We start from the raw sequence: 12,727 nt of genomic DNA, 5'->3' as shown, positions 1-12,727 counted from the left end.
AACTCAGTAACACACAGATTGGCCAGCAATTCAGCCAAAGCTGTAAATGTTGCCGAGTTCATCTACCTCCTAGTGAGGCAGAGGGAAAGAAAATATCACTAATTTTGGCATTTGTTACAGGTGCTGGACACGATGGTTTAGCTGGAACTCACACGGGTGGTGTACTACTGCTAAGACCTCCCAGTCAGTGCTGGTACACAAAGTGCATTAATTGAAAGACGCATAATTGTTTTATGGAATAAGGAAATTAAACCTCAGCATGGTGGAGAGGTTGAGCAGACTATATTGATGTGTTAAAAGCTTTTCTTTACCAAGAAAAAGGAAACATATTGCTACTAAACGAGAGAGAAAGCTTACAAAATACTGTATGTTGACTGTGTTTTTCCAAGAATCTATAATGTTTGGCAAGACTGGCAAACAGAAATGCCACGTGTCCAGCTTGAACATCACCTGCAAACTTAGTTTGGGAAATAAAGCCTAATGTGCTTTGACATTTAGCATCAAATTACCTTTTTATATGAAAATCCAACTGTTTTAAAATTAAATGAAAATGTTACAGTGTGCAGCTTAAGTATAGTACAGTACAGTTGTCCCTCAATTATATTGACTGTAAATTCACCAGAAAAAAAGGCTTGGCTAAACTCAGAAATAGAAATTTCGTATGTGTATAAATAAATTTTTTTACAGTGTCATTTACTCTTTTCACTGTAAATGATCATCTCATAAAATGGTAGAAAAAGTCTACATGATGTGGGATAAAGGTAAATATTACCAGTTATTAAAGAGAGAATTTTCTGAAAAGAATATGTGCGAAAACACACACCAGTGTTACTTATTCCAAGATCCATAATCCTTTTAAGTATAAACCATCTTCACAATGACCAGCCTTCATTCAATAGGGAGATGTATTGCAGTTCATGGATATAATATACTGCACATCAAAAGAAACATCGCTTTCTTAAAAAAAAACTATTTTGGTATTGATTAAATGGTGTTGGTGACATTTTGATTAATTGATCATTCATGACTGGCCAATACACACTTGTGCGACTTTTGCATAATCATCTCATTAGTGTGAGAGCTGATGGAGGACAGGTGAAGGGAGTAAACTTGTTGAATGTCAAGACTGGTGCAAATCAAGACAGAAAACACAAAAATGGATACAGTAATATGCCTCACTTATCAGGAAAGCAACACCTCAGATGCATTTGCCAACAGTAGAGCCAATTCTTCTTCTAGAATGAATCAAAGTTTTGTGTTGACCAAAGTGTTGGATGTCAGTGAGTCTCAGGATGTGCAGAGTCATGTGCTTACTGTTGGGCAAAGTCTACCGATCATTGAACAACTAAAGAATTCTAACAGCATTTTCACTTATAGACTAAGTAAAGGAAAACCTACTGTATTTGCGACTGTGCTGTTACATCTCTGTGCGTGTCCGTGTTTTTGTTTTGTTGTTTCTGCTTCCTGTATTCAGGTACCCCCCCCATATTGGTCCATCACTACACCATCATTGCAGTTGTGACATCATCATCAATCAACTCCCAACCAATCAGCAACCATATCTACAGTTTAAATACCAATGAAGCTCCGATCTCGGTCAGCTTTTTGCTCAACTTGGTTTGCTTCGGCTCGTATTCGCATTTGTTCGCTAGTGTTCGTTGTTAGCTTCGGCCTTGTTCGTTTGTTCGTTTTGATTACCTGTGTTTTGTTATTATCTTTTTACCTTTTTACCTTGCTTGTGCTCATTTGTTACCCTATTCCTCGCTCGTGTAATTTTGTCTGTATTTTCCGTTTTCCCATAATCGTGCAACTGGTTCACTTGTGTCGTGTTATTGTTAACTGTGAACTTGTTGTACACCAGGGGAAAAGGTACAGGTAAGGTCGTCGGGTTACATTGTGCACATGTAGGTTTGTTTTGTCTAGACACACTGGTTAGTTCAGTCTAGGGAAGTTGGGGCATATGAAGACGCTGAAGACCCTTTTGATTTTTACCAGGCAGAATTCGAACTTCGGCTTGCGATTCGTAAAATGGAGAAAGAGGTTAAGCTCAGACAGCTTGAGTTAGAAGCAAAATGGAATGCCGCTGCGGCGCAGGTGACCCACTCCAAGGCCTCTAGAAAGCAACAGCAACAACCACCTAAGAGTGTAGCGCTTAGCAGGACTGTTTCCCATGTTACCGTTCCTTCGGCTTTTGAAAATACTCCTGAACCTAGTTATGAACCTTTTATTTTGAAAGGGTTAGTTTCGTTAACCGGAGAACTAAAGGATCAAAGAGAAATTCAAATATTGAGGGATACTGGAGCAGCCCAGTCATTCCTTGTTGCAGACACTGCCTTTTTCTGAGCAAACCTCTTGTGACTCTAATATATTGGTTCAAGGCATCGAAACGGTTTTTATGAAAGTGCCTTTACATCGTGTACTGGTGTATTTTGGTCCTGGTTTGTTCAGCGTAGGGAAGTTAGCGCGCATGAAGACGTCGAAGACCCTTTTGATTTTTGTTTGGGTTAATTAGGATAAACCTCGCTGTATCAGCTAGATCCATTCGGTTTTGTTATTTTCTTTTCTTTGGCACCGCTCAAGTTCCTTTTCCCTGTGTGTTATTGTGTCCTGTATACAGTACGTACCAGCAACTTATTCACTTTTGCACCAAACTTTTTTTTGTGACGCTTCCTACAGTAAGTCCCTCACCAGAAACCCACCTGCATCCAAACCCATTCTAAATGTTACACCCCTTAATCCCCTAGACGCCTGGGGTCATAACATGTGCCAATAACAGTAACAAATAACATGAGAAAACCTGAGAGTGTTTTAAGTTGTGTTTCCATTAACTACACAACTTAGGTGAGGCTGACAATGCAGAATTTTACATTTTAATACAACAATCTTGCGCTTAAAGATCATTTGCAGATACAAACATACCTTTCTGACACGTTATAACTTGACTGCACATGAAGCCCTTTATTTTTGGTGACATTTACATCAGTGACACCGGGTCCTCTAGGGGTGGTGTCTGGTCTTTGTATTCAGCAGAGACTGAATCTGTCCCTCATCCGAAGGTTTACTGCTGACTATTATTTTTCCCTAGCTTTGGCTGAAAGAACAGCACCTATTGCTAACTTATTCTTCCCCAGCTCCGGCTGAAGTGTAACTCTGTGCTGATATTAATTTCCTCTCCAGCTCAGGCTGAAGGGCAGCATCATAACTATTTTCCCGCTGTCCTGTGGGAACAGCTGTTATTTTTTCTCTGTACGCTTATTTTTACCACAGGAAAAGACTTGGAAAAATAAAAATCAAATTTTTCACCTTAAATCTTGCATATGGGGTACACTCAGGGCCTGCATTGAATCTCTGCCTCTCAAGATGATTGTGTTTCTCTTGTTCCTTGGGCGGAGTACGCCCATAATTCTTTAATTATGTCTGCCACCAGGTTATCCTCTTTTAAATGCTCCCTGGGTTATCAACCCTCTCTCTTTCTGGATTCCCCCCCGACACTCCAATACCTGCAGTCAATTAATACAATATATATCGAGTCTTCAGAAGATCTTGGAAAAGGCCAGGAGATATCTCACACTCACTGTCGACAGAAGAAATCTGCAGATAGACATTGCCGCACTTTCCCTTGACTGAGACGAGGTCAACTGGTATGGCTGTCTACATGTAACATCCCTCTTAGACGGTCTTCTCGCAAACTGGGACCTCGTCATATCAGACCTTTCTGTATCACAGTGCAAATTACTCCAATCTCTTACCGCCTGGCCCTGCCACCCATGCTCAGACTCCATCCCACCTTCCACTCTCTACTCAAACCTTTCCACCGATCACCCCTTTCGCACCCCCAGCCTAGATCTCCTCCTCCAAGACTCACAGATGGACTACCCGCGTACACTGTTAACAAGATTTTGGATTCTCGCCAAGGGTCTCTTCAATACCTAGTGAATTAGGAAGGTTAAGGTCTGAAAGAGAGATCCTGGGTACCTGAGAAAGACATACTGGACAAAAATCTCATCCAGGACTTCCATCGGGAGTTCCCCAACTGACCATTCACCTGTCCCATTTAATCAACACACCCTCAGCTCTCCTCTATTTTAGAATGCTCTAGTCATTCACTCTCTGCTCAGTATTTTGGAAGCTCAATCCTGGTACTTGGCGATCTTCATTTGTCGTGTTACTCCTGGTTTTCGGCTTGTTTTCTCTTTGACCTTGTTTTCTGGATTACATTTCTGGCTTGCTGTTTTTGGTGTCACATTTACTGGCTTTCGGAACATGGACTTATGATTTTGGATAGCTTTTCGGAGCGGTACTCTGGTGATTTCCCTTTGGCTTTTGAAATCTTGGACTGGCCTTTGATTTACGGCTTCGGATTCGGCACCCTACTCTGCACAGGATCTCTCTCGACTCACCTTGGAACCATAACACTGCCCGTATTGAAGGCCACCCCACGTGGCATCATATCACACATGTCTTAATCGAAGAATTACAACAACTATGTCAGAATCTGTAAATCGTATTGTTTCCACACCTAGATCAGTCATGATAAATTTCTTCATTGTGTTAATCACAATTTTAATTTCAGACATATTACAGTGGATACATTTTTTCCTTTCACTATTTTTTATTGAACAAGCCTGGAAATCATAAAATAGATTGTTTCTGTAGAGCAAACAAATCACAAGGGAAAAAAAGACAGCCCTCTCTTTGTCTTAAAGAAATTGGCCATGTGCTCTCCAAGTAATCCAGTGTCCTGCCAAGTGTACCACATATTTACTGTTTACTGCGAGCTGTTGCATATGTGGTTTTAACATACGCTCCCCTCTTCTAGTTAAATCATCTGTGGTCCCTTGGCTTTCCTCTGACATATGCAGCACTGGTACTGCCACTGCAGCTTAAATTTTTTAAGCAAAGAAAGGCATTTATATGAAATAATAATGACCATTTCAGACATTTATCTTTCTGCGTGTCTAACTGTCATTTTTCCTCTGTTTTTCCCATTTGTACTTGTTCCTCCCAGTTCCAGGTTCCTGACAGAGGTTCCCAGCATTGACATCCTTGTGAGCGAAATTGAAACACTTAAAAAGCACCTTTCTCAAATCAAATCCCCAGCAGTGCTGTGTCATAATGACCTACTGTGTAAAAACATCATCTACAATGAAGCTAAAGGTTGGTTTAGGGTCACCTACAATATAACACAGAAAGGAAACCATTTCTTGTCAGAGAATGCTTCTTTAAAACAGATTTGTTTTTGGAAGGGGAGGTGGAATTTGTTCTGAATTATTTATTTGAGAGGTAGCCAGAGTGTATCATTAATGTACGATGTTATGGGACACAGAATATAACTAGATCCATTATACAGATATTTTATTGAATAGAATAGCAGTTGTTCCTCTAACCCTAGAGGCAAATGATGAGTTGTATAAGTACAGTTTATAAAGAAAGACTGTCATGCAGGAAAATTCTGAAAAGGACCTGTCATTTCATATTTCTACAGATCACCAAAATGATATCCAATAAGTATTATTATCAGTGATTTTAAGTAATAGCAAAGAATAAAATTCTTTTTCTCTATCAACACCTAGACAAAATCCATTTCATATATTGCACAGTTATCTACAAAATAATTACTGTATTATGGTACAATAATCATATTTATATTTAAAAGTTATACATTTACCTGCACAGATGGTCCACTTTCATTACTAAAGTTTCAAAAATATTGATTTAAAATATATCAAGGGGTACTGTTTTACCTCATACTTTTGTGTGTAATATGTATAATCATTCTTATAAAGAATATATATTTGGTATTTTCATCAAAATATGCCAACATAATTGCACACTGAGAAGAATTAAAACAACACAAATGTTGTTGGTTCCAATACTTATTTAATGCATTTTTAATGACTGTCTGTTCATACAGTATATACAAACTGAATAAAAGACAAGACAATATGAATTTAAAACTCTCTTTGGAGGTTACGTAATTTTGAAGACTAACAGTTCAAACTCTTTAAATTCTGTACTAGATATACAGTATTGCATAGTGCAAAAGAACTTTCACTTGGAGATTTCTAATACACAATCAATCTTTTAAAGATCTTCTGTTTTGAAGTGTATCTAAGATGGGTGTCTTGTTTTTTTAAAGAGGATGTTTTTTAAATGGGATTTACCTGCATGTTTTAAATGCATTTTTGAATCAGCAAAAATGAAACAATAGGACTGTATATGAAATATTTGATACACCGTACAGCATAGAATTTAATGTCAATCCAAAAACTGAAATCTAAAAATCAGTCTCCACTATTTATTCTATGGTGTAGTAAGCTGGTGGTGCAAAATGGCATCTGGCAATATTCCCACAACATAAAATAAAAAATGCAGGGCATTCCCATCAGACACCAATAAAGGCAACTGTTTTATAAATTGGTTTAAGGATAAAGCTGAATAGCAGACCTTCTCATGTCAGAACTATAGATCAGATGAAAGTCAGTGCCTTAAAGTATCATGTGCATGTAGCAGCAAATCTACAGTGATCTTAACTAGCAACCTGCACATTATAAGTCACTGAAAACAAACTTCTTTCAGAATGTTGAAAAGTACATAGGGACATGGAATCTTAAATTGAAAGTAAATACAAGAAGAACAGGCTAATATATACAGTACACACAGTACAGTAGACTATGACATTCTATCTGCACCAATTCTTTATGTTTACAACTGCACAAAATAAATATACAGAAGTGTAACATCTCTCAAATTCAATAAATATACAGTACTCTGTCCTCAAATTTAATGTAATTTAGAAGGTTGACAGTTTCAGAAATTCTTATCATTCAAAATTCCTTTTAAATGAAGATACTTTGTTTATTAATTAAGATATTGAAAGTTTTTTAGTGAAACATATCTGCTCCATTTAGGATCTTTATTCTCACAACAACTATAAAAAGAGTGTTCATGGTACTGCATATACTGTAAGCCATTATACCTAAAAGATAAAATGTCTTAATAGGCACATTTACAAATATGAAGTGGGATTAGAAGAAGAGATTGTATCACCAACACATGGAACCAAACCTGTTAGTGTCTCTGTTGCCTCAGGGGGCAAGGCTTTTACTGGCATAGGATATTAACATGTGAAACAAAAATAAGTCAGTAAGCAGACAAGAAAGACATTTGTAGAAACCAATTTATGTTTATGGGAAATTGTTGTTGTGTATGGCAGGTCATTTGTAAGACATTCCTGTGACAGACATATAAAATAAGCAAAAATGGTTGCCTACTAAATAGAAAGTTCCTACATAAAATGGAAAACCAGGCCATTTACAATACTTAAATACAACAATACAATCTTTCCTTACATTAAAAATTGTAGTAAATATTTTTGCACTGCACATTTTCTATTGAGCACATCTCATGTACTAAATCCCCTTATACACAATATTATTTTCTTAAACGTCTTAGATTACAATAATAGTGATAAGGGTGATCATTTACTTCTTTATTGTTCTTTTCAGGTTTCGTAAGATTTATTGATTATGAATATGCAGGTTACAACTACCAGGCATACGACATTGGGAATCACTTTAATGAATTTGCAGGTTGGTGGATATCTTTAATTATCACAATCACAGTACTGTATATAGTTGGAAACTGTCTCCATATAAAACCTCTTGAAAATTCACTTGATGGTGCTGCCTTATTCCAACCTTTTTTTAATTTCATGTCTAGTGGACCACATACACACACTTCTCTTTCTGGTCCTGGATAGCACTTACTTTCTAAATAGAAGAAATGGTAAAAAAAAAATACTTAGAACTCAAGAAAATCTGCTTCTCTGTCCAGGAGTTACATCATTTTCAATCTATGAGCACATGATGTAGGTTTACTTTAGATTTTCTACCCTTTTGTCTAAAAGCGAGAGGGTTCAGTCTGTATGTCTTCTGTACTAAATCCAAGAACAACTTTTAATGCTAGAGAAAATGAAAGGAATAGTAGCACTTGTGGTTGGAGCCCTCAGTATAATTTCTATATGTCAACCCTAAAGCTCCCACCCAAATATTTCATTTTTAGAACAAGATGACAGACATGCAGGTCCTCTCAAGCTTAAGGTCTTCATTCTTATAATTAAAGATAATTGCTGTGTTGTTACAAAAAATGAATAATAATCAAAAGTACAATAACTCGTCAAGTCTTCAATGTGAAGTTCACATTACACAACTAGAAGTACAAATGCAGACCAAGGTCTGACCCGAACAACTAGACTTTCATGTTAGAATCCTCTAAGTAACTTAACAAATTACTATTTTTATTGGAACGGGGTTAAATGCAATGGTTTTTCATATCTTGTTGGAAAACTGTAGGGATTTGTTTGATGCAAGCTTTAAATGAATTCAGATGTCAGTTTACTCTCTCAGACAACAAAAGAGTATGTATTTCAATATACCCCTACAAGAATATCTGATCTTAAAAGCACGTGTTTCCCTTACAAAATGGACCTTTCAAGTTATGGATTTACAGTATTAAAAATGACTTTACTGCATTTATCCAGAAAGCACCTTGCAAATCAAACAGCAAGCTGCAAGTGTGTGTTAGCAAACACATAATAACTGTTTAAGATATAGAGCTTAAATGCAAGTGGAAACCAAACAAATAATGCTGGGCTTTACATGGTCCATTTTAAAAAGGTACAGAAACAAACTGAAGCCAGTCATCAATAAACATGTTTTTTTTTTCAAGTCGCAAGGAGGCAAGCAGTTTCATTTTGCAATGAACCATCTAGACAAAGTAACATAAAATTAACATTTTAAATTAAAAGTACACATTGGTTATCCTTAACTGAAGAAAATGCATCTATGGGCATTTTTTCTTTGCACCACATTCTACCAAAGCCAGTAAGAGCTGAAGGCTGAAGTTGCTCTAAAACCCCCGTGTGAGAAGAAGCAAACTCAATGTCATATTTATAGAGCAGAAAGGCTTCCAGAGCATTAAGTTCTAACCCAGCACTCCTGCATCTCAAATCTAGTGATGTGATGACAGGTTGAAAGGCCTTGTGCCTGGGACATATGGCAAATGTCTTAATCTGACTGGCATTAAACTCCCATGGTGTGCAATACGTTCTCTTCCAAACACTTTTCTAATTAGTTCAGGTTAGGCTATTGAATCTGGGGCATGTCACGAGACATGCTTAGGGGCCATTTGATATGAAGAAAAAAAATGGAGAACATTGACAGGCATATGGAGCTGATCAAGAGAAAAGAGTGGTTTTGTGATTATCCCATGTCCTATTAGAAAAAAGGGCTTCTGCTGAAAAATATTATATCATAAAAACTATAGGATATTTCAGTGACTGTGAATACATACTGTATACTGTATGTTGAGCATGAAATTTATTTCCTCTGCCCCATTTGCTATAATAATGTTGAAGAAAAGCATGCTGGATAATCCACACATACAATGTATTTATATGATTCTATTTTTGTTTAAATCATACTCCAGCTAATATAAATCAGTATAATTTTGATACAACAATATTCCCTGACACTATGAGAGTGCATGTTAAACGCAATTACATAAACAGTGGAAATGCATTCCGTTCTTCAAATGTTCCTTAAAGCTCAAAGTTGTTGTTCTCACCTATTTTAACACGTTAGTTTTGTTTTAATTAACAGATGTCAGGTGGTTTTAAAAATAATGGTGGCAATTATCATACAAACTGGAGAAATTCAAATAAATGTTATATTTATCACATTCACAGAAATTAAAATACTGACAGCTATGTACAGATAGTTGATTTTTTTTCTCTAAAAATGATAACAGAACAATTATTTAATTTTATCGAACGTTCCCATGTTTATTCTTAGGAATGCATAATGTAGATTACAGCCTCTACCCCAACCAAGATCTACAAAGCGACTGGCTTGCAACCTATTTAGAAACCTACAAGGATTACAATGGCATGGATTCTACAGTCTCTGACGAGGAAGTGCAGAAGCTGTATGTACAAGTCTGCAAATTTTCTTTGGTGAGTTAAGCGATTCTTTACTATTACCCTCCAAAGCCTTTAGAAATATAACATCGGTTGACAGCCATCAGTATGTACGACACACAGATTTCTTGTTCACAGTCCTTTTGCAGGATCATCATATTTTACTCCTTCTTGCTAAAATAGCTTTTCTTAGCAGGCCCCACTGATAAGTACCTAGTTTTTCTCCTGAGATTGCTTTGCCATTAGTATCATGCAATTTAAAGAGATTCCAAAATTCCCCCATGTAATTTTGAGATATACTTTTTTACATATACCTTTTATATTCCATTAAACACTGAGGCTCAAATAGTCATTAGTGTCCAAGAGGCACAGGGAGTATCAGTACATACAGTACATTGAATAAACCCTACAGTCACAGTACTACTGTACATACTTTTGCCAAAACATGCAAATTCAAGAACAGTTAAGTAACTCCTGGCTATTTGGTATTCAAAGGTACCTGCACAAAGTAAGTGTAATTGTAAGTTTTGTAAAAGTATTACAGAAATATTTTGATTTATGCAACTTATTTATAAATACCAATGTTCAGTTATTAAACAATGAGAAAAATCATTTTTTTGACATCTGTCCATGAAGGGAATAGTGGGTTTAACTTGTACTTGATGCATTTCAATTACTTGATCCCAATCACAGATAAGATCCTCCTCGTTAGCTGAAGATATTTATCCTGGGCGAGTTAATCATGTAAACAGGCCGATTGAAATTCTGAAAAAAAAAATTTAAATATCTTTAGGCCTGCCCACAGGGACTCTGTCAAATTTTGATGGCTATAGATGATTTCTGTGTGCACTGGCAGTAAAAACAAATATTAAAAATCATGAAACTATTATACATATTAATGACTGAGATAAAACACATTTTACTCCCGCCCTAGACACCAAAATCAGCCCAGGGTGAAATTCTCTCGTACTGTGCAAACTCTTAAAACAAAACTTTAGATGCTGCAGTCTATCTGAACATCTGGCTTATCATGTAAGCAGATATTAGAATCAAATTAACTAGAAATGAATTGGATGATATATGACAGGGTGCAGATGTTCAACCCAGCAGTGTGATAATTTCATTGCAGAAGTATATAATGAATTCCATACATTACAGAAGTAAGAATGCACCGTGTGTAAAGGTAAATGTGGTGGAAAGTTAGAAAATCTAAAGATCAAGAAACAATATCCCTAGGCTGTTGGGAGAATTCACTTTGTTGCTGTGTGATGTCTTTTGTCTGAGCTTCAGCACTGTTATGACATGCACCTTCTTCAGATCTTCATGCACACTCTTCCAAGCTGCTGTAGGCACAGCAAATTCAAACAACCTCTGTTGTCAGTAAGTCTGTCAATTCCAATAGCAGTCATTGTGTTGGTTTTGATGTTTATACGTGTGCTGTTATTCAATAGGTGAATGAAAAGCAGGTTAGGAAGTGTTTGGCTATAAACCTGAGAATAATTTCCCAAAACATCATTTAAAACTGTGTTTAGGTGGTAATAAACACACATTTTATTTCTGGTTGTTTCAACTAACTGCCATGTTGCAGACAACACAGGAACACAAGACAAAACAAGAACAGGGTAGATTTTGCTGGTTAATTGCAATTAATGCTTCGAAATAACCAAACTTGTTCAGTGCTTTAAAATTCAGTTATGACTTGATGTTTTAGGCAATGGCAAGTATCATAATACTAAATATCGTTTATGACTAGAAAGGGCAACACAGAGTCATCTTTTTAAAGCTGCTTAAATTATACAATTTTTTATGTACAGTATAGATATTATGGTACATTTTGAAATGAAACAGCAATTTACTGTAAAACATAAGAAACTCATAACAAATAATTATGTTTAGTTTTTTCATTGCACTATTTTTTAGCATTTTCCAGTAAATGATTACAGTACCTAATTTATAATATTTATATTTATAATATATTAATATATCATGATGCATGTATTCGTTAAGCAATGCGATAAAACCGATTCCATCTGAATTTTTTCCTCAATCCTAGCTCAGTCAAATCAAATTTTACAGGATCATGTAAATGCTAAGTGCTGGTTATGAGTGTAAAATCAAGGTAGAATGTATCAATTCAAGGAACTGGGTTAATGAAAATGAAAAAAAATCCACTTAGCTATGCATGGTGCTTCTTAGGGAACTGTTATATGGTAATTTTTCACTTTTTTCATACAGTTGAAACCTCTTCGTTGTTCCTAATGAATATGTAGTTATCAATGCCATGCTGTGTTAGGTTATATTTATTTTGTTACCCAAATGAGCTGTTACACAATGACTGTAATTCTATTAGGCTGACTAATACATCTCAGGTGTGCAATTAGGAAAGGTGAAGTGTGCAGTGTTGAACAGGCCCCGTGGCACTGGTGGCACAATGCCATGGTGTTACGGCAGCACAAGGCTGTCAGGCTATCGTCTTAGGTGACAACAGGTTGCTCTTAAGATGACTTAACTGAGCAGTGACAACTCTTAACCAAGGAACTCTGCTGAAAAGATGTGATCGCACCTCTTAATGTGACTCTGTGGCTGTGTTACTTAGAGCTAAATTACATTATTATGACTTCATTGTCGAATCCCAATTCTCTTAATTATAGCCTAGAGATCTATTATTTGATTTTGTAGCACCGAGTGCTTCTCTTCTAAATCATGTAATCTCTTATAGCTCATTAATGTCAGGTTTGCGTACATGCA

General features: G+C 36.3%; 1 protein-coding gene across 4 annotated transcripts in view; it reads left to right on the top strand.

Annotated features, from left to right (window-relative positions):
* The window catches only part of LOC148819460 (ethanolamine kinase 1), a 65,775-nt gene that overhangs the window by 35,395 nt on the left and 17,653 nt on the right, over positions 1 to 12,727 (top strand). For all 4 annotated transcript variants that reach the window (XM_088934491.1, XM_088934489.1, XM_088934492.1 and 1 more), the window contains exons 4-6: positions 5,009 to 5,157; positions 7,509 to 7,592; positions 9,855 to 10,015. In XM_088934491.1, the coding sequence (XP_088790617.1) occupies positions 5,009 to 5,157; positions 7,509 to 7,592; positions 9,855 to 10,015 (394 nt within the window). The remainder of the gene's footprint in view (positions 1 to 5,008; positions 5,158 to 7,508; positions 7,593 to 9,854; positions 10,016 to 12,727) is intronic.

The sequence above is a fragment of the Atractosteus spatula genome, chromosome 16 (genome assembly GCF_055471065.1).
Source record: "Atractosteus spatula isolate fAtrSpa1 chromosome 16, fAtrSpa1.hap1, whole genome shotgun sequence".
Lineage (NCBI taxonomy): Eukaryota > Metazoa > Chordata > Actinopteri > Semionotiformes > Lepisosteidae > Atractosteus > Atractosteus spatula.
This window is presented reverse-complemented; position numbering and strand designations above follow the sequence as displayed.